The following is a 17,725-nucleotide window of genomic DNA, read 5'->3' as shown; positions in this document are numbered from 1 at the left end:
GGTTGTGAGATTTACACAGTCTCTTAATACTGTACCAGTAAGATTGACAAAATAAGTTGTTCCCCTTGAAAATTTCATCATAACTTTTATAGTTACTTTAATTTAGGAAGAGAAGCAAGATAACAAATAATGTTATGCAGAAGCAGTCCTAAATGTTGTTTGGTTTGTTTTTTGTTTATGGTTTTTTGAGGGGTTTTTTTTTAGGCCGTGGGGCTGTCCCATAGTCTCTGCTTAGTTACATAACAAGTCCTTGAAGATGCTGCTTTGGAGAGTGGTGGTAGAAATGGATTTTTTTTTCCTCGGGAGTAGTAAACATTTTTTTTAAGTGTCTGATCACCCCCTTTCCCCTCACAATATTATTTTGCTTCCTGTGAAAGTGAAGTGAGAAATTCCATTCATTGAATGGTGTGAGCAGATGTCAGGGAGGTTCTTGAAAGCGTTTCAAGATCCCTTAAGATCCCTTCTAGACTTCGATCTTACTTTTCCATTCTGTATTTGTTTCTCCCTCTCCCTGACACAAACCAGCAGGTTTGCACTTTGAAAGCGACTCTGTTCTTCAGCTAAGGTCCTTGGCTGAACTCGGCACACTTTCTTGTAGCAGTTGAAGGCTGACTAGCAGAACAGGACATTCATGTGCTTTTTTCTGAAAAAATGGAGCTAGATGTTTTGTTAGATGCCTGCTAAGTGAGTGTGTGTACCTTACCACTTGGAAACGAATGATGTGCCGTTCTCTTTGTTTGAAGAGATTTATTTTGGTATGATAATGCAGCTTTTTGTACGTTCCTTTGTACCTTGACATAAGAAAAAAGCTACACTGTTCTGTAAACTTCTCTGTTGTGGAACAGCAAAGTTAAATCAATAATAGTTAAATGGATTAGTGTACTGTCCAAGGGGGAATATTATGAGGTTTAAGGATGATACAGCCTTCTAATCAGCCTGTCTTGTTTTGCCTTTGAAGGAGCAAATAGAAAAGCAAAAAAAATTTCCATTAGCATAGGCAACAGATCAGAGAAATTAAAGTAGAAAAGATACAGACACTTGCAGGAAATACTGCGTCAGAGATCATCCAAATTCTATCCAAAACTGCAGCTATTTTATAGGATTTTTCTACTGAGACAGTTAATTTGTCTTCAGTAGTTTTGCAGCTTTATTTGAACACTTAAGAAATTAGAATTGGAAGCAGGGCATGGGTTTTGTGCAAATAATGTTGTGGCTTAGAACTACTGGTCTGTTTCTATGATTAGCCTTATATGTGTGTTGTCAGGAAGGACTGCTTTATTTCAATCCAAGACAGACCGCAAAAGACCCCTTGCAAATGAAATGTTTGAATGTTTCAGATTCAAAATGGTACTAATGCTAAAGCAATTTTTAGCATACTGAATTAAAACTGCAGAAGTGAAAGGCATATCATGGAGCCTGGCATTGTGGGAAGAGAGAAATAACTGGAACCCATGAATGTGCTATCCATCCATCTGTAATCGTGTTTATCTTACCTGAGCCTGATTTGGGCACTCCAGTACAATACTGGCATAGCTGTGCTTTCTAGCAGTTACTGCTGAAAACTTCAGGAGCAGAAGTGAGCATGAAGGAAGTATAGAACTCTCTAGTATATGTTCCACAAGAGCTTTCCTGGGTAGCATTAAAGGTTTCGTGCTGGCTATTAGCATAGGAAATAGCTATTAGCTTTGCAAAAGAGAAGAATGTCACAGGAAATGCAGCCGAAATCTTCCTGAAAGTAATTGTTGTAGGTTGTGAGCAGCTAGGACATAAATACTTTGAAAGAGCAGATGTTTTACAGTTTGTTTGGGGTTTTTTTGCATTGTGATTTATTGAAAGACTTGGCAAAATTATTGGCTTCTAAAGAGAGGTTTGAAAATAGAAATTAACTATACTTCATTTGTAAGGGTGAGCAGAAAGGGGCTTCAGACCTAAGAGATGTAGCTGAAGCAAGTGCTAGATTTGAGTAAGACTAAAGGATAGACAAGTGCAGGAAGTTTAGGGATTTTAACTGAAGAAAATGGTGTATGCAAAGCCATGAAAATAAAAATGAGGAATGTGAGATTGATGCAAGAAAGAAGATCTTAGTGATAACATGGGTATTGGTGCAGCATACTGAGCCTCTAGTGCATTTCAGTCTAGGTTCTCATAGCTTCTGTGTCCAAAACAGAATGTCTGTAAAAATTTTTTTGATGGTAAGAATAACTTTCTGTATCTTTACCAGTTACTGACCTGAGAGTTTAAAATATTGTATTAGGAATGAAGAACAACTGTTGTACATGAGATGTTGGGAATGTAGTAACAGAACAAGGTATCAGCTTCGATCTGATACTAGACCAGATATTAGGAAAGCAAGTCTGACTGCCATAATGAGGTGATTAATGAGGAGAATTTAGAACAATAAGTTTCTTTAAGTTTGTATGGTGCCAGAGGAACCACTGTGTGTTCTTCCAGAGAAGAACTATTATGCTTAAAACAGCTTATATAAGCTGTACCTGTGACCAAAGTGTCTTTGAAAGCCAGCGGTAATAGATGCAGGAAGAGACACAATATGTATGCTTTGAAGAGATGTGGATATTGATGGGATGGTGGGGTAAAAAGAAGGATGTGTTGATCAGATTTCATGGATTTTCAGCTGTCAGTAGTACATGGTTCATATTTAGAATTACATGTAGTCACCATCTTCAGTGATTTTGTATGTGCTGGTGAGATAGTTACATAACAATCAGCATCAGTGAGGTTTGGATCCAGTGGGGGAAAGCATTGCACCTAGTGTACATAGGTGAAGTTTGGAGTTCACTGACAATTCATCTACACTACTTTGCTCTCTTCTTTTGAAATCTTTGCTTGATTATTTAATCTTTTTAATACTCAAAGTGTATTTAATTGAAAGAGTGGTTACTTACTACAGTAGCTGAGAAGACAGGTCTATTTATTACCTCAACTCTTGCAAGTAAATGTGTTTTTTCTACCATAAAAGCTTGTGTATTTACTTAAAATAGCACTTACCTGCAACATGCTGAGTAATTTCTGCTTTCATTAAATCTGACTGAAGCCTGAATGAACACTTCCCGGGGTTATAAATACTATAACTCGTAACTGAATTAAGTGTAATTACAAGGAAAACTCAATTAAAAATAAATGTCTGCATGACCAGAATAAAGGCTTATAGGTTAACTAGGGAGAGTTTTCTTTGAAATCACTGAAACACTGCTTGTGTGAGTCACAAAAATAAGAATGAAATGAGTTTTAGGTTTTGTAAGTGCATAAAAAAATATTTGCTCTAATTATACTTCCATGTACTTTAGCTGTATGGCTTACTCTAATAACTAGGAATTCTAGCAAAATCCAACCTATAGCTGAAAATGTGTGTTTGAAATCAGAAATAGGAGCAAATCTGATGCTACCTCGAAGGCATTGCTGTTTTGACAGCTTGAGTTATGATGTCTATGAGAAGCTTTATGGCTCATGTCCATTTGGTGGATTTGCAGTTTATAAAGGTGGGATATATATTTTTGATACTACAAATGAAGAGTTTTGATTCATTTGGCAGCACCTGAATCACAAGTTGTTGAATCACAGTTCTCATCTCATTCCACATGCAGGTCAAAGCAGTTGAAAAAAACCCTACAAAATCATATTGAAAAAAGACAATAGATGAAACTCTTGGAATCTGGGGAGAATTAATAACTTCAAATAATCTTTGAACTTACCTAAATGCCTTGGCATGTTAGTCTGCCTGAGTTTGCTACAGGTGATCTGGAAAGGCTGTTGTGGGGAGTCTGGTTGGTTGGTTTTGCTTTTAATTTGGTTCCTGCTGGGTTTTTGTTTGGTTTTGTTTGTTTGTTTGTTTTGGTTTGGGTGGGGTTTTTTTTTGGTCTTTGTTTTGCTTCTTTCACTTAGAGAATGCCTGAAAGACTTTTTCCTCTTCTTTTCCTCTGCTTACTTTGTTTTTACTGCTGTTTTGTTTTACTCTAGAAACCCAAATATCCAGTATGTTATTCTCCACTCTGACTTTTAAAAACATATCTGGGTATTTTGGGAGCATAGCATAGTAATACCTCTCTGGCAACAACACTGACGTGAAAACTTTCTTGTCCTGCCTATTTAATTCAGTCTTCAGTCAGTATTGCTGATGTAACTGAGCCTTGGGCTACAATGGTGTAATCAGTCCTGGTTTGCATCACAGTCTTGCAGAGGGTTGCATTGCCACAAAAAGGAGGAGACAACTGGCTAAAGAGAAAGGAGGGAGAGCATTTCCCCAAGAATTAAGAATACTTTTAATTTTTTGTTTTGTTTTTCTAAACGTCATTGAATTTAAGGGTTAATATGAAGTGTTAGCTTTAACCCCAGCTGGTAACCAAGCACCATGCAGCCTTTTTTACTTCCCCCTTTCAGTTTACTTCCTCCCCACCTCCAATGGGATGGGTAGGAGAATCAAGGGGTAAAAAGGTAAAAGTGTAGGTTGAGCCAAGGACAGTTTAATAAATGAAATAAAGTAATATTCAATAATTATAATTATAGTAGGAACGATAGGGAGGAATAAAGCCAAAGACAAACAGGTGATGCCAAATAAATTTTTGTTCACCACCCACTGATCAATGCCCAGCCTGTCCCTGAACAGAAATTGGTGCCTCCCACCCAACTCCCCGCAGTTTATATGCTGAGCATGATATTCTGTGGTTTGGAATATGTGGGAAGTTCAGGCCAGCTGTCCTGGCCACACTCCCTCCTTTTGCATGTCCTGACTGGCAGAGAGCATGGGAAGCTGAAAAGTCCTTGGCTTTGTATAAGCACTGATGATATAAGCACCTAAGAACATGCTGATGTTCTGGTTGTTGCTATCATTATTTTCCTACTAAATCTGAAAGCACAGCTCTGTGCCAGCTACCAAGGAAAACCCCCACTCCATCGCAGCTGAAATCAGGAAAGAAAGTAAAAATTTTCAGTTTCCTGATTTCAGTTCACTTCCTTTGCTAATGGAAATAATTGCTTTATTTCCGTTTCCTAGACTTTTTTTATGATGTCCTGGTATTTCTCCCTAGTCTACTGGTCTGGATAGGAATAAGATTTTTTTTTTTTGTTAAGAGAAGAAGGGGAAGAAAAAGAAAAACCAGGTCTCATTTTTGTAAAGAAACAGAAAAAGGGGCACAAGCCCAATTTTTCCTCCTTTGCAGGTCACCTTTAATGAAAAGAAATTGCTTCAAAACTCCAAGTGACAACAAGAGGGGTCAACAGCCCTTGTGTTGTAACTTCATTTCTCAGAAGATACTTGCTTTGAGAGGTAACATGATCCAGAAGAATAAGCACAGCATTGGGAATCTGGAACTTATGTTCAAATTCCAGTTCTGTCAGTAACTTGCTATCTGGCCTAAGGCAAGTTTTGTGCTAATTTTCCTCTCTTTCCTGAAGGGGAAACTGGAACATAGTTCTATGTATATATTCTTTATCTGCATAAGATATAAATATTTCCTTCCTCTTTAACTTAATCTATATTTACCTTGTGTGGGTGCAGAAGTCGTTTGGTTGAGCTTTTTTAATCAAACTGAAAACAAAACTAAGATCTAACATTTTCTCCTTGTTGCTCCTGCGAGCAGAAATCTGTCACGGTGATCTGTAGGATGTAGCAGTCTTCAGACAACATGAGGCTTTGGTTTGCAACAGTGCTAAACATTGCCAGCAATGGGTGGTAGTTACCTAAAAAAGGATCTGCATAAGCACGTTCACTGTTTTTTACTACCAAAACCCTATGGAAGGTAGGCAGAGGCATGAACAGAGGCATTGTAAAGGAGGGGTAAAAATGAAGTGATAGGATGAACATCTGAAATGGCGTTGTCCATTGTTCAAAGTTTTCAGCCTGTTGTTCAGATTGTGGTACTGTATCAATTTTTTTCTTGTGTATGTATTTACTCTGTGCTGAGGGGTTGTGGTCTGCTGACATGTTTGTTTTCCTTACTTAATTCTTTTTTTCCTAGGTCTGTTTGGTGTAGTCCAAAGACCCCAAGTGTTAACAGGCCACACTTGGAAAATTCTTACGCATTGGTTGCACACTTGTTCTGGGGTAGCTTTTTTGACAAACTTAACTGGAATAATTTAAGAGGTGATGCTAAGGTGATGCTAAGATTCTTGAGAGGAGCCTGGCTGCTCAGTACGGTCTGTCCTTCCTGAAACCAAGCAGGTGACCGGAAGCTAAAATTAAAGCTGCTGTGTGAACTGAGGGAGGCTTCTAAATCACAGTAGTGCTGCTTGTGTTCTGTCACCAGTAAATATTTCACATCACCATCCTCTATACAGTAGACATTGTATGGCTTCGAAGTGTGCAGGGAATGGCAAAAAGTAGTGGTCTGACTTTCAGCATGTCAGGCAAAGATTTTAGGGTAACACTGACAAAATGACCTGCTTCTTTGGAAAGTCACATTCAATTACTTCTGTGCTGTTATTTATAATGCTCCTGTACCTCGGGCAGTTTTCCGTTCTCATTTCACTGTTTTCAGAAAACTATGAAAGTGCACTGGTGATGTATGAAAAATAACCTGTGTGTATATTCGAAACTTGCTTTAACAGCTACCTTTTCTTCCTCTTGTCAGGTCTGCACAAGCTGTGAAGACAATGCAGAAGCTCATGGGTTTTGTGTGGAATGTGTAGAGTGGTTGTGCAAAACCTGCATCAGAGCTCACCAGAGGGTTAAATTCACAAAGGATCATACTGTGAGGCAGAAAGAGGAAGTATCTCCAGGTAACACAATTTCACAAAGAATTTGTGTCTGCACTGGAAAATTATATTGGACCAACACACATTTTTTAAAAAGTAGTAAATTGAAAGCTGGCTTTCTGTCAGTTTTTTGTGTCGGATAAGCTGAATAGAGGTACACGTTTTCTTCTCTTTTTAATTGAACATGTTTTAAAACAATAACTACACATAGACTTTTTCTTCCACATGGATTGATTGCAAATTATTGTCTAGACTTAAGAGATCAGCTGCAGAAAATACTTCTTTGGGCATTTGGCTCCTCTAGTTTTACTAGAGGTCTAACCAATTAAACGTAAGTTTTAACATGAGCTTTATTGTTGTATACAGCAGGAAAAGGAGCACTAATAGATTATATTTTTTCACCGTTCTGATAAAAAGCCAGCCAAAATTCATGTTTTAACTAAGTATCTTTTGAGCTTGAAATGTTTTGCCTTAGGGCAAAAAGGGCAGTATATTATGAATTGGGGCATTTTTGCTCGGTAGGATCTAGGATAATTCGAGCTGGAAGGGACCTCAGGAGACCTAGTCCAGCCTCCTGCTTCAAGCACTCAGTTCTGAGTTCCACTTGCTCTGGGCTTTATCCATTTGGGCCTTGGGAACCAACAGTGGTGAATGTGGTATACACCATAGCCTCTCTGAGAAATCTTGACTACTCTGTGGTAGAAAAGGTTGTATTTCTATTAATTGAGAACCTCTTTTGTTTCAGTTTTTTCCACACTGTGTCTTGTCTTTTAGTGTCATTGTAGGACAATAATAGACATTATGGGATGCTGACAAACATTCTACTCGTTCTAATACATCCATTGGAGTTGCATGATTTTTCTTGTAAATACAGAATTTTTTATTTGATTTTTAGCAATTGTTACATGTTATTTTCAATACATTTATTAGAATAGATATTTATTTTCATTCCACCCTATGTAGTATTACGAGGTAATCTATTGCTCAAAGGGTATGTTGCACCATGATACTTTGAAGATGCACACTGTATTCTGTATCCCACTTTTACACATGGTTAATCAAAAGTGATTATTGAGTGTACTTTCAAGAGAGGACAAAAGTGGAGAGAAGTGGCTGATGGACTGTTAGGCTTGGAGGTAGGAATGGTCTCAGTGCACTCAGGGCTCTTTGGGAGGCAGTTTGTTGGTGAGTTGGAAAGAATTTTGACTGAAGGATACAGATATGAAAATAATGTCTTCCAGATTTCTTGAAAATAAGGAATAGATATGAAAACGAGGCCTTATCGATCTGCAGTGAAGGATGGGCTGCAGTGTGAAGCCAGTTTTCATTACAGGCTGTATAATCCTTATGAACTCAGTGTCCAACCTAACTCTTAGGAAATCAGGCTTTGTCAGTTAAGTTGTTTAAAGAAATAGATTTGATTTCTGGGATCTGATGGCGTTTCCTGCACCCTTTGATATTTGTGCAGTAGAAACTGAAGGGAGACCTCTCACCCATTAAAAATGGGGTCCTGAAAGGAAGTTCGTATCTCCTGGTTATTACAATCTGTATGTTCTGCTCTTTGAATGTCTATGTCGTGATATCCTCAAACCCCTTTCCACCAAGTCAGCTGAGACACAGGACAGAGCACACATTAAGTCAACCACCTCCTCATCTCCATTTAAGAAAGGAGCTTGCTGATTGTGTAATGCCTTTTGCAGCCGCCACAGTACTGGCTAAGCCTTTTGTAAATAGTTTTGTGAAGCCATAAGAGATTATGTTAAAATAGGTTTTAGACATTTTCCATTAGAGAGGGTGCTAGCTTCATGCTTGCAACAAGAGTGAGACATTGCAGTTTGAGCTTATGGCTGTTACAGTCTCAGTGAGTGACCTGATACACGCTTGTACATCTAAGGAAAAACAGGAGAATGCAAATCTTGGACAAGTTTAGTAGACTGAACTAACATCTTCCTTTATTCAACAGAGGCAGTTGGTGTGACCAGTCAGCGACCAGTGTTCTGCCCTTACCACAAAAAGGAGCAGCTGAAGTTGTATTGTGAAACCTGTGACAAGTTGACCTGCCGAGACTGTCAGTTACTAGAGCACAAAGAGCACAGGTATTAAAGCAGAGTGTATGTTTTATCCATCTCACTTACAGGAAGGTAGCCTGAAGTAGATTGTAGTTCTAGCTGTAAGGAACACAGCTGGAAAAAGTGCAAACTAAAATTTTCTGCTCAGACATGAAACTCACAAAAAGACAGAGATTGTATCCCAAAGAATGTGACTGATGAGTGTGTGTTATATTTAAAATAAAACCTGATTCTTCCAGTTGTTAATCTGGTGATTTAAGCACAAGACCTTTTTTACAGTTGAGCTATTTGGTTGGAATTTGTTGCTATGCAGCTCTTCAGAGAGTCCTTAGAAAACACAGGGGCTATGTTATGCAACTGTACACTTACGGGTAACTTCTCCATTTGTCCTTCAACAAGATTATATAACAACATTACCAAACAGTTTCAGAATGGAGCAAATGGGGATTTTTTTCTGTGAAGAGCCCTTTCAAAGAAAGAGTTGACCTACAGTTTGGCTAATACTGTACAAGGACAACACTAACACTCAGGTCTTTGTGTTGCTGTTCTTTTGGTCATCTTTTACTGGTCACTGAAGCTGAAAAGCAGAACTATATGCAACTTCTGAGTGCAAGGCAAAAATCTTGCTGGTTAACACATACAGTAGTGTTTTGGGACAGATGCACTCTGGTTAAATATAAATATGGTTGCTATACCTGATGCAACCACCCAAAGAGCTTACTTGCCTGACCAGGAGAAGTGGTGTTGGCCGCTGTTGCTCCTTGGAACAGGCTAAACATTGCTCTTGCAGAGTTGCATTCTTCCTCTTTTGTTCTCCTTCTCTTAGGATTTATAGCCCTTTTATAATGTGCCACTTCTTCTTTTTCCTCAGATTGTTAAAAGATTTCAGTTCCTTGATTGAAAATGTTGCCAACTTCTACCAACTCAGCAATCTCTTCTATTTCTGCATCCTTGTCCTGCATGAAGTAATAGCTTACATGCATTTTCACATTCAAAGTGATGCACCTCAGAACATTCATTTTTCTTTTGCTAAAATTAGGCTATGGTCACACAATATCCTTTTGTAGTTGTGAAAATTATAAATTCTTCTCCCAGTATGACAGGAAATAGACTATAAAATTAAATACACCATAAATGAAATACAGGAGCATATACTGACATATGCTTCCATGATGACAGTTAAATTTTGGATTTGAACAGCCTCTTTCTTGATTAAAGAAGTATTATTTTGTAAGTTACTCTGCTTTTTTTAGCAAATATGTCACACCTTTCACATGTGTAAATTCTCACTGCTTTTTACTACAGGTACCAGTTTATAGAAGAAGCTTTTCAGAACCAGAAAGTTATCATTGAGACACTAATCACCAAATTGATGGAGAAGACTAAGTACATAAAATATACAGGGAAACAGATCCAAAACAGGTTTGTATCAGATTATGAGTTTAAAACTGACAGAAGGCAACTTTACATATACTGTAGTTTCTTGAAATATTTATTAAATTAGTGTATTTTGTACCTATCTGCTTTTATTCTTCCAGAAAGAGGAATTCTGAAGTTCACTGTAGTGATTGTTGCCTGTTCAGTAATGTTTGGTTGCGTTAGGTAATTCTTCAGCTCAGTCTGTGGGCTTAATGGGCAGTAGTTGTGTGAGTGCAACAAAACAACTTTTGCAATAAAGACTGTAGAAGACAGTCTTAAATGCTTCCCTGGCATCAGCAGATTAATTTTCTTAGTGTAGATCCCTCTTAGAAAGTGAAAGGTTATGACTCATGTTTTCATGTTTGTGACATGTATTTGAAGATTTATGTAGTACTTTTATGCTTGGGGCTCTACTCACTGGGTACTACAAACCTAGGAGAAAAATAAATCTGTAAAATGCAATCTGCAGCAAGCCTTTGTGGCTGCTCCTTCAGCAGAGTTCAGGGCCAGCAGTACCCAAGGAGATTCAGCACAGCTGGGGATGCCAAGTGGGACTTGAACTTTTCCTTCATCTTTGCAGTAGAGGTTTCCCCAGTATAACATTAGGCTTTGCTGTGATGAGGTTGAGCACTGTTGTTGAAATGGCTAAATTAGTGCCATTCTACCTTGGTGGAAATTAAACTTAAGCAGTTTTGATTGGCATGGACCAGAAAAGTGCCAGAATTCTGAAAATCGACAATTTCAATTACAGTGAGCGTTTAATTTTTATCAGTGACAGATGTCAGAGTTACGACATTAGAATTTGCCGTTAATTAATTTTATCATTGGTCACTCTTACTTGCTCTATTTGTCCCAGTAATTTTCCTGACTATGAGTATCTGATGATACATGTCTTAAATTGGTGCATATGACCAAGAAGTATTGTACTCTAAGCAACTGATTTCCTTTTTAATACTGTCTAAAGAATGGGTTTATGAGTTAAAGAACATTATTTTCTATACTGTCTGCTTACAGAATTCTTGAAGTGAATCAGAATCAAAAGCAGGTGGAACAGGATATTAAAGTTGCCATATTTACACTGATGGTAGAAATAAATAAAAAGGGAAAAGCTCTGCTGCATCAGTTGGAGGTAATTTCATTTCAATCATAAGAATGAAAAATTTCAGTGTTAATATTTTTTTCTATGTAATCACATTAAAGTAAATTTCTAGCATTAGTCCCCTGTGCATATCCCTGTCCTATCATGATTCCAAAGTGGGGAGATTGGAGAGATGTCCGATACAAGAACATCTGTTTGAGCAAGTGGGGTTCTTGGTGGAGAAAAGTTTGGTTTTTGAGCCATGACTAGTTTCTTTCCCCATGCTTTTGCAATTCATGATTCAATGCATCGTGCATGAAAAGTGTTTTATCCGAATTTGTCATAAATTCAGTAATCCAGTAGCAAATCAGAGGAGAGAATTGTCTAGAATGGCTACCTGGAAAAATACTATCTCCAATTGTGTTTGAAATGTGTGTGTGTTTGTGTGTATGTAGAGAGGCACACACATACATATATATAAATATATGTAAAAATGTGTCATTACCACAGAAAGTCCTGATATCTTGAGTATATGGGTAGTGACTTTTCTGTTTGATAGCTGCATCAGGGGGCAGGAGGCCTTTTTGGAGGAGCTAAGTGAAACCACTTGATCATTGTTACCAGTATGAAAGCTATGCCTTTTAACTGTAAATTGAACCTTTTGACTGGAACTGCTTTTCTACTTGCAGACTCTGGCAAAAGAGCATAGGATGAAACTTCTGCAGCAACAACAGGAAGTGGCAGGTCTCTCTAAACAGCTGGAACACGTCATGAATTTTTCCAAATGGGCAGTTTCCAGTGGGAGCAGCACAGCACTGTTGTACAGTAAACGCTTGGTAAGGTTAGGAAGACAGCTCTCTCCATTCGCCTAGAGACTAGAGTTACGTCAGATATGCATGCACATGCTTGTCAGGGTGTTTGAATCTTTAATGATTACCTACTCCCTGGAATATTTATGTATAGTTTTTATGGTTTTCTCTTAGACATGAATACAGAATATTTCTATTTGTTTGGCTCTCTGGCCATGATTCTGTCCTGTTACAATACCATAGAACTATTGTAGATCTGCAGATGTGGAACAGCTCCTTTTCTCTGGGTTGAAATCCATGAAGCCATGAAACACTGGGAAAAAATGTTGTGTGTCCTACGTTATCATTGTGCTTCCTTACAATTCTTGCTACAGCATCTGAGTTCATGAAAAACAGTATTTGTATATCGTATACAAATGTGATCAGTGGCTGATGTCTGGCATTTTAATGTAAATATTATTGATGTCTTTGTTCTGTCATGTTCAACTCCCACTGAAAGTCTTTCAAAATAAAAAAAAATTAAACTAAGGCTTTTGTTTACAAACAATTACAAAGCTAAATATTTCATTGCTGTAATGACCATGAAGATCTGAGTGCATATTGTCTCACTAAGCTGACTGTTCATGATGAACGGAAATCCTAGAAAATTGCAAAGGAAAAAAAACAAAACAAAAGCTTACCTTGATTTTTCCAAAGGTTACTAGACTGTACTTGCCTGATAACAGAAATCTGGGGCAATGTTAAGGAAAGACGCTAGATGCTTCTTTTTTCAATTCCTATAAATTGGTTCACAAAGTTTTTTTCTTCATTTTCTCATTGGTTAGTTGAGAACCTCCCAGGGTGTCTGGTTTGGGTTTGGGTTTACTGTTGGGTTTTGGTGATGTTTTTTTCTTTTTTTCTTTTTCTTTTTTTCTTTCTTTTTTTTTTTTTTTTATACCCATTATTGATATGGCAGGCTATAGCAGAATATTACTTGTTTTTATCAACTTCAAGTAGTTAAATTCATTTGGTCTGCTTTATACTGCCTCAGCCAGTCTTTTTTTTTAATTGTGTAGAGAAAAAGGACATCAAACTGAGTCATGTTGTTTATAGCTGTATAGTGGCGCCACCAAGACTCTGCTACATGAGTAAGAAAACAAGTTGAGTTTCAGGCATCTTAATCATATAAGCATTAGGCAGCTGAAAGAAAGGACCATCTAGCCCAGAAAGCCTCAGCAAATGAAAAGTATTTTTCAAAAGGGCAGACTGAGCTTTAGAAAGTTGATGCTGCTTGGGAGTTGAGTAGTTAACCTGTCTGTGACCATTTGGAAAAATCTATTTCCAAGCGGTTTTGCGTAGAGGAGCGTGTGAGACTTCTGCTTCAGAGTATGCAGGAGAGAGGAAGGAATGCCCATCAGAACTAAAGGCAGCATTAGAGCTTGGGGACTGTACTCTCAGGCTGTACTTTTCACTACTACTAACACAAGGCAGCCAGTCAGGAGTTTATCTACTACACCTGTGTGTGCACAATAGTAGGAAAATAATGGAGCAAACTGTGACAGGAACTGTGTGTGACCAGTACTGCTAACAGGGCAAAAGTCTAGAATTTCTGTACTGTCATCTGCTTGGTTCTGGTATTGTACATGAAAATCCTAAGGAAATCTCTATCCAAAATGGTAATAATGCCCTTAAAGTTTTTCCATGGTCATTTAAAAATTTTTAGTTACCTTCAATGTTTTTTGAGTACGGTCCTAAACTGACCTGCCTAAAATTGAAAGAAAAAACTTGTACACTGGAAGCTCTTACAAAATTCCTCGGGGGGTGGGGGGGGGGGGGAAGCCATACTTGATAATTTTAAACAGTTAAGATGATTTCACCAAGTATATTTATTTTCCAGGAAATAATCTATCACTCAAAAAAAACCAGCGGTTGAACTACCCAAGTTTTTTTTCCAGGATCTGCTGTGTGTGATTCTAAAATTAGTGCCTGTTGTGTTTTGGTATATCAGTTCCTGAAATTTCTAGTGAAACAACTGCAAGACAACATTTTCTTTCTAGGAACTAGATAAATTGTGAGCATTTGGTAGAATCTTCTCTTGTGTAATCACAGTCCAGTTCTTTGGAACTAAGGCATTGGAAAAATCTGAAAATATCTGTGAATCTGAGGTTTCAAAGACAGTTTATAAAAATCTGTTCTTTGGCTCTCTGAAGAAAACTTAAATTTAGTACAAAAGAAAATTCCCTGTGATCATACTTGTTGCCAAACGAATGGCATACTTGGATAGAAAAATGAATGGGCTAAAATAGATTCATGGGGGTAAAACCATCAATGGTTATGTAAGTCTGAACTTCACTTGCTAGTAGTTAAAGTTACTGAAAATAATGGCCAAGTTTTCGGAAGGATATTTATTTCTACAGGGAAGAATTGTTATTTTTGTTTAGACTGTAGTTAACTTCTTTTAAAACTACTTTAGGTAAAAGAAAAAGAGATTAAAAATACCTCTTTATTGGTAGCATGGACAAGTTTCTCTATCTTTAACCTCAGTTCTCTAGGGGCTTGTTCAGGGGCTTTTTGTTGGTGGGTTTTTTTGATTGGTTGCCTTGTTTGATGGGGGGGGTGTGTGTTTTTGGGTTTTTTGTGATGTTCAAATACATGGCTCTGGCCCCAGAGGGGAAAAAAAAAAAACTTTTTTTTTTCTTATTCTAGATTACATATCGACTACGGTATCTCCTCCGAGCAAGGTGTGATCCTTCCCCAGTCACTAACAATACCATCCAGTTCCACTGTGATCCTAGCTTCTGGGCTCAGAATATTTTCAATCTAGGTATGATAACTTTTTATTAGCTCTTTGATATCTTGATCCTATTTTGAAAGCAGCCTTCTTTTTGTGATGATAGCCTCTGTGCTATTCATATCTTCATTTGCTCTGCTAAATTTATTTCCCTAACTGTGAAAAACATTATACGTGCAATGCATGGGGAAGAGTATTATTTATGAATACTATGATGAAGTATTAACAAACTTATCTTGTTTGAATGGTATAAGTGATGGTGAAAATAGCAGCTTTCAGTTTTCTGGTCAATACTTCTAACTTCTGGCTTCTGGAACAGGGAACACTGTTTTTAACCCCATTTCACATCCAAAGAAAGGGTTCCTGCTGTCAACCAGCACTCCCAGGTCCTTTCCCACGGGACAGCTTTCAGCCACAGTGATAAGCACCTCAAGAACTCAACACCTTAGCAGTAGGACTTAAAGGTTTTAGAGGTCTTTCAGGATTTTGACTGTTGTTGTGTTTCCTTTCTCTCTCCACTGTTATCTTGGTGGGCATTTTTGTTTCTCTGTCATGTGCAGAAGGCTTTGTGAGATATCTGTGGGACATTTTCTGCCTTTCATCAGAAGATGCTGTCTCTGTGTACAGAGATGCAAATGTATGATTCTCTGCAGTGTCAGAGGAAGAAAGTGTTATGGCAGTTCTTTAAGGCAAACAAGCTCCTTTTCCCAGACATGAGGACACTGGAAGTTCCTGCTTTATAAATAATTTTCTTTGAGACAGGAATTGAAAGTGAAATGCGTTTGCAGAAACCAGCTATCAGGTTGTGTGGTAGTAACTTCTGAGCTGCTGCTCAGCTGAGATGTTTCTCATGAGCTGACTTTTTCCTGTGTTTGGTGGGCTCTTTTTCTTGTGTATGTTTATTTAATGAACTTTGGAAATTCAGTCCCATACATTCTGAAAAGTGCTGCAATATAAATGCCACCTGTATGGACCAGCACTGGGATTTTTGTAAGAGTTTAAGTGACCGATAAAACCAAATCATGTTTATCTAATTCCAGAAATCACAACCTTTAGGCCACTTTGTTTATGATCAGACATGTTCAATTTCTGTAGATAAGCTACATATAAGAACCAGTGAAGAAAAATAAAAGAAAGTCTGAGTAAAGAAACAAGTTACCTCAGAAATGGTTTGAGTTCTAGTCAGACTGCATGTGTCACTGACAGTGTGATGGCATTTCTGCTAACTGCCATACTTTGGTATTGATTTTATTTATTTTGCTTAAAATAGGTTCTTTGGTAATTGAAGATAAGGAAACTCCACCACATATGCCCAAGAGCCCTGTGATGGAACCAAACTTACAGCCACCAGGCAGTTTACCTCCCAACCAGCTCTCCAAGTTCCCAACACAGATCAGCTTAGCTCAGCTCCGCCTCCAGCACATGCAGCAGCAGGTCATGGCTCAGAGACAGCAAGCTCAGCGCAGAGCAGGACCAGTGGTTCAGCCAAACCCAAGAGTGCCAGGAACCATGCAACAACCTCCTGCTTCTCATCAGGTAAGTTAGGACTGTTTTCAGAGTCTCTTTTTTCCATGGCACTGAACAAGAAAGTAAAGTAAGATAGGAAAAAAAGGAAAGAAGTTAAATCTAGATACATAACTTCAGATATCTTAATCTTCAGCACGTGGCTATGTAGATGTTTTAGAGGACATTTTCTTTACTGAGAAATGAATGGGCATTTTTAACTTGCCTTGCAAAATGCGTGGTAGCACCCAGCCTTTATTTATTCTTAATACAAATAAAAACTTGTTGTATCCATATACAGTGCTTAACACATTTTTGTTGTTTTGTCAAATGATGAAAAGTTAATGTCATTAATTTTTTTTGCTACATCTGTTTTGCACAATACCCAATGATTCTCTCCTATATCTTTCAAAGTTGGAAACACTTATTGGCTCTTATGTCTCTTCATATATTAAAATAATTCAAGACTGTCTACTAGGTTTTAACACTGAAATTCAATGCATTTGATCATTCAGATAAATGGTGTGTTACTATTTGTTTGCATATAATTTATGAGGAGTTTCAGAAGTTTAAAAGGACCATTAAGTAAAAACACGTGTGGAATATAGAACAGATCTCAGCTTACTTGCAGAACTGTTTTTTGTTGTTTTTATGCAGGCGCCTCCGCGCTTGATTCATTTTCAGAATCATAGTCCCAAGCCCAATGGTTCAGCTCTTCCTGCACAACAGATGAGATTTCCCCAAAATCAGAACCCACCAAGGCCAGCAGTAAAGCCCAATCCATTGCAAATGGCATTCTTGGCGCAGCAAGCTATAAAACAGGTAGAGTATCTCTCCCTTTTCACACTCCATTTAGAAATTAAACATCAAATGTGCCTTATATCATGTTTTATACTATACTTCTAGAATGCTTTTCAATTAAAACAGAGACTGTATTATTTTTCTATGACAAGATCCCCATAGTTTTCTTAATGAGGTAGCTGTCAAGTTGCTTTCATTTTGACAGTTCTAAGCAGCTGAAGCATTAGGGAAGTGAGCCACTGTGTGTGCTCTGTAGGTGTTTCATTCTCTTACTTGCTGTTGCTGTGGTTTCTGACCACTTATGCAAAACTTAGTGTGGCCATGGTCTGCACGCTGCAGTCAGTGCGTAGGCAAATCAAATTTAGCTTGATGATAGTGACTTCACCAGGAACCAGGTAAAACCTTGACTAAAAAGCTAGAGATGCCATGGTTCCCCAGAGTATGGCAAATCTGAACTGTTACAGGTGAGGGGAGAAAAGAGTCCACAACTGTGGGACCTCTGCTGAGACTGATCAATGCCCAGCTGATCAGCAGCTGGACTGGGGTGGAAGCAAACACATCCTATGTG

General features: G+C 38.0%; 1 protein-coding gene across 1 annotated transcript in view; it reads left to right on the top strand.

Annotated features, from left to right (window-relative positions):
- TRIM24 (tripartite motif containing 24) overlaps positions 1-17,725 on the top strand; it is a 58,529-nt gene that overhangs the window by 26,859 nt on the left and 13,945 nt on the right. Inside the window, exons 3-10 of the mRNA XM_066183790.1 lie at positions 6,585-6,732; positions 8,672-8,804; positions 10,083-10,199; positions 11,211-11,325; positions 11,964-12,110; positions 14,769-14,886; positions 16,124-16,389; positions 17,014-17,178. Of these exons, the coding sequence (XP_066039887.1) occupies positions 6,585-6,732; positions 8,672-8,804; positions 10,083-10,199; positions 11,211-11,325; positions 11,964-12,110; positions 14,769-14,886; positions 16,124-16,389; positions 17,014-17,178 (1,209 nt within the window). The remainder of the gene's footprint in view (positions 1-6,584; positions 6,733-8,671; positions 8,805-10,082; positions 10,200-11,210; positions 11,326-11,963; positions 12,111-14,768; positions 14,887-16,123; positions 16,390-17,013; positions 17,179-17,725) is intronic.

This window comes from Chamaea fasciata, unplaced genomic scaffold (genome assembly GCF_029207755.1).
Source record: "Chamaea fasciata isolate MVZ Bird 193981 ecotype frontalis unplaced genomic scaffold, bChaFas1.0.hap1 SCAF_5, whole genome shotgun sequence".
NCBI lineage: Eukaryota > Metazoa > Chordata > Aves > Passeriformes > Sylviidae > Chamaea > Chamaea fasciata.
The sequence above is the reverse complement of the archived record's forward strand: the minus strand, read 5'-3'. Positions and strand labels throughout refer to the sequence as shown.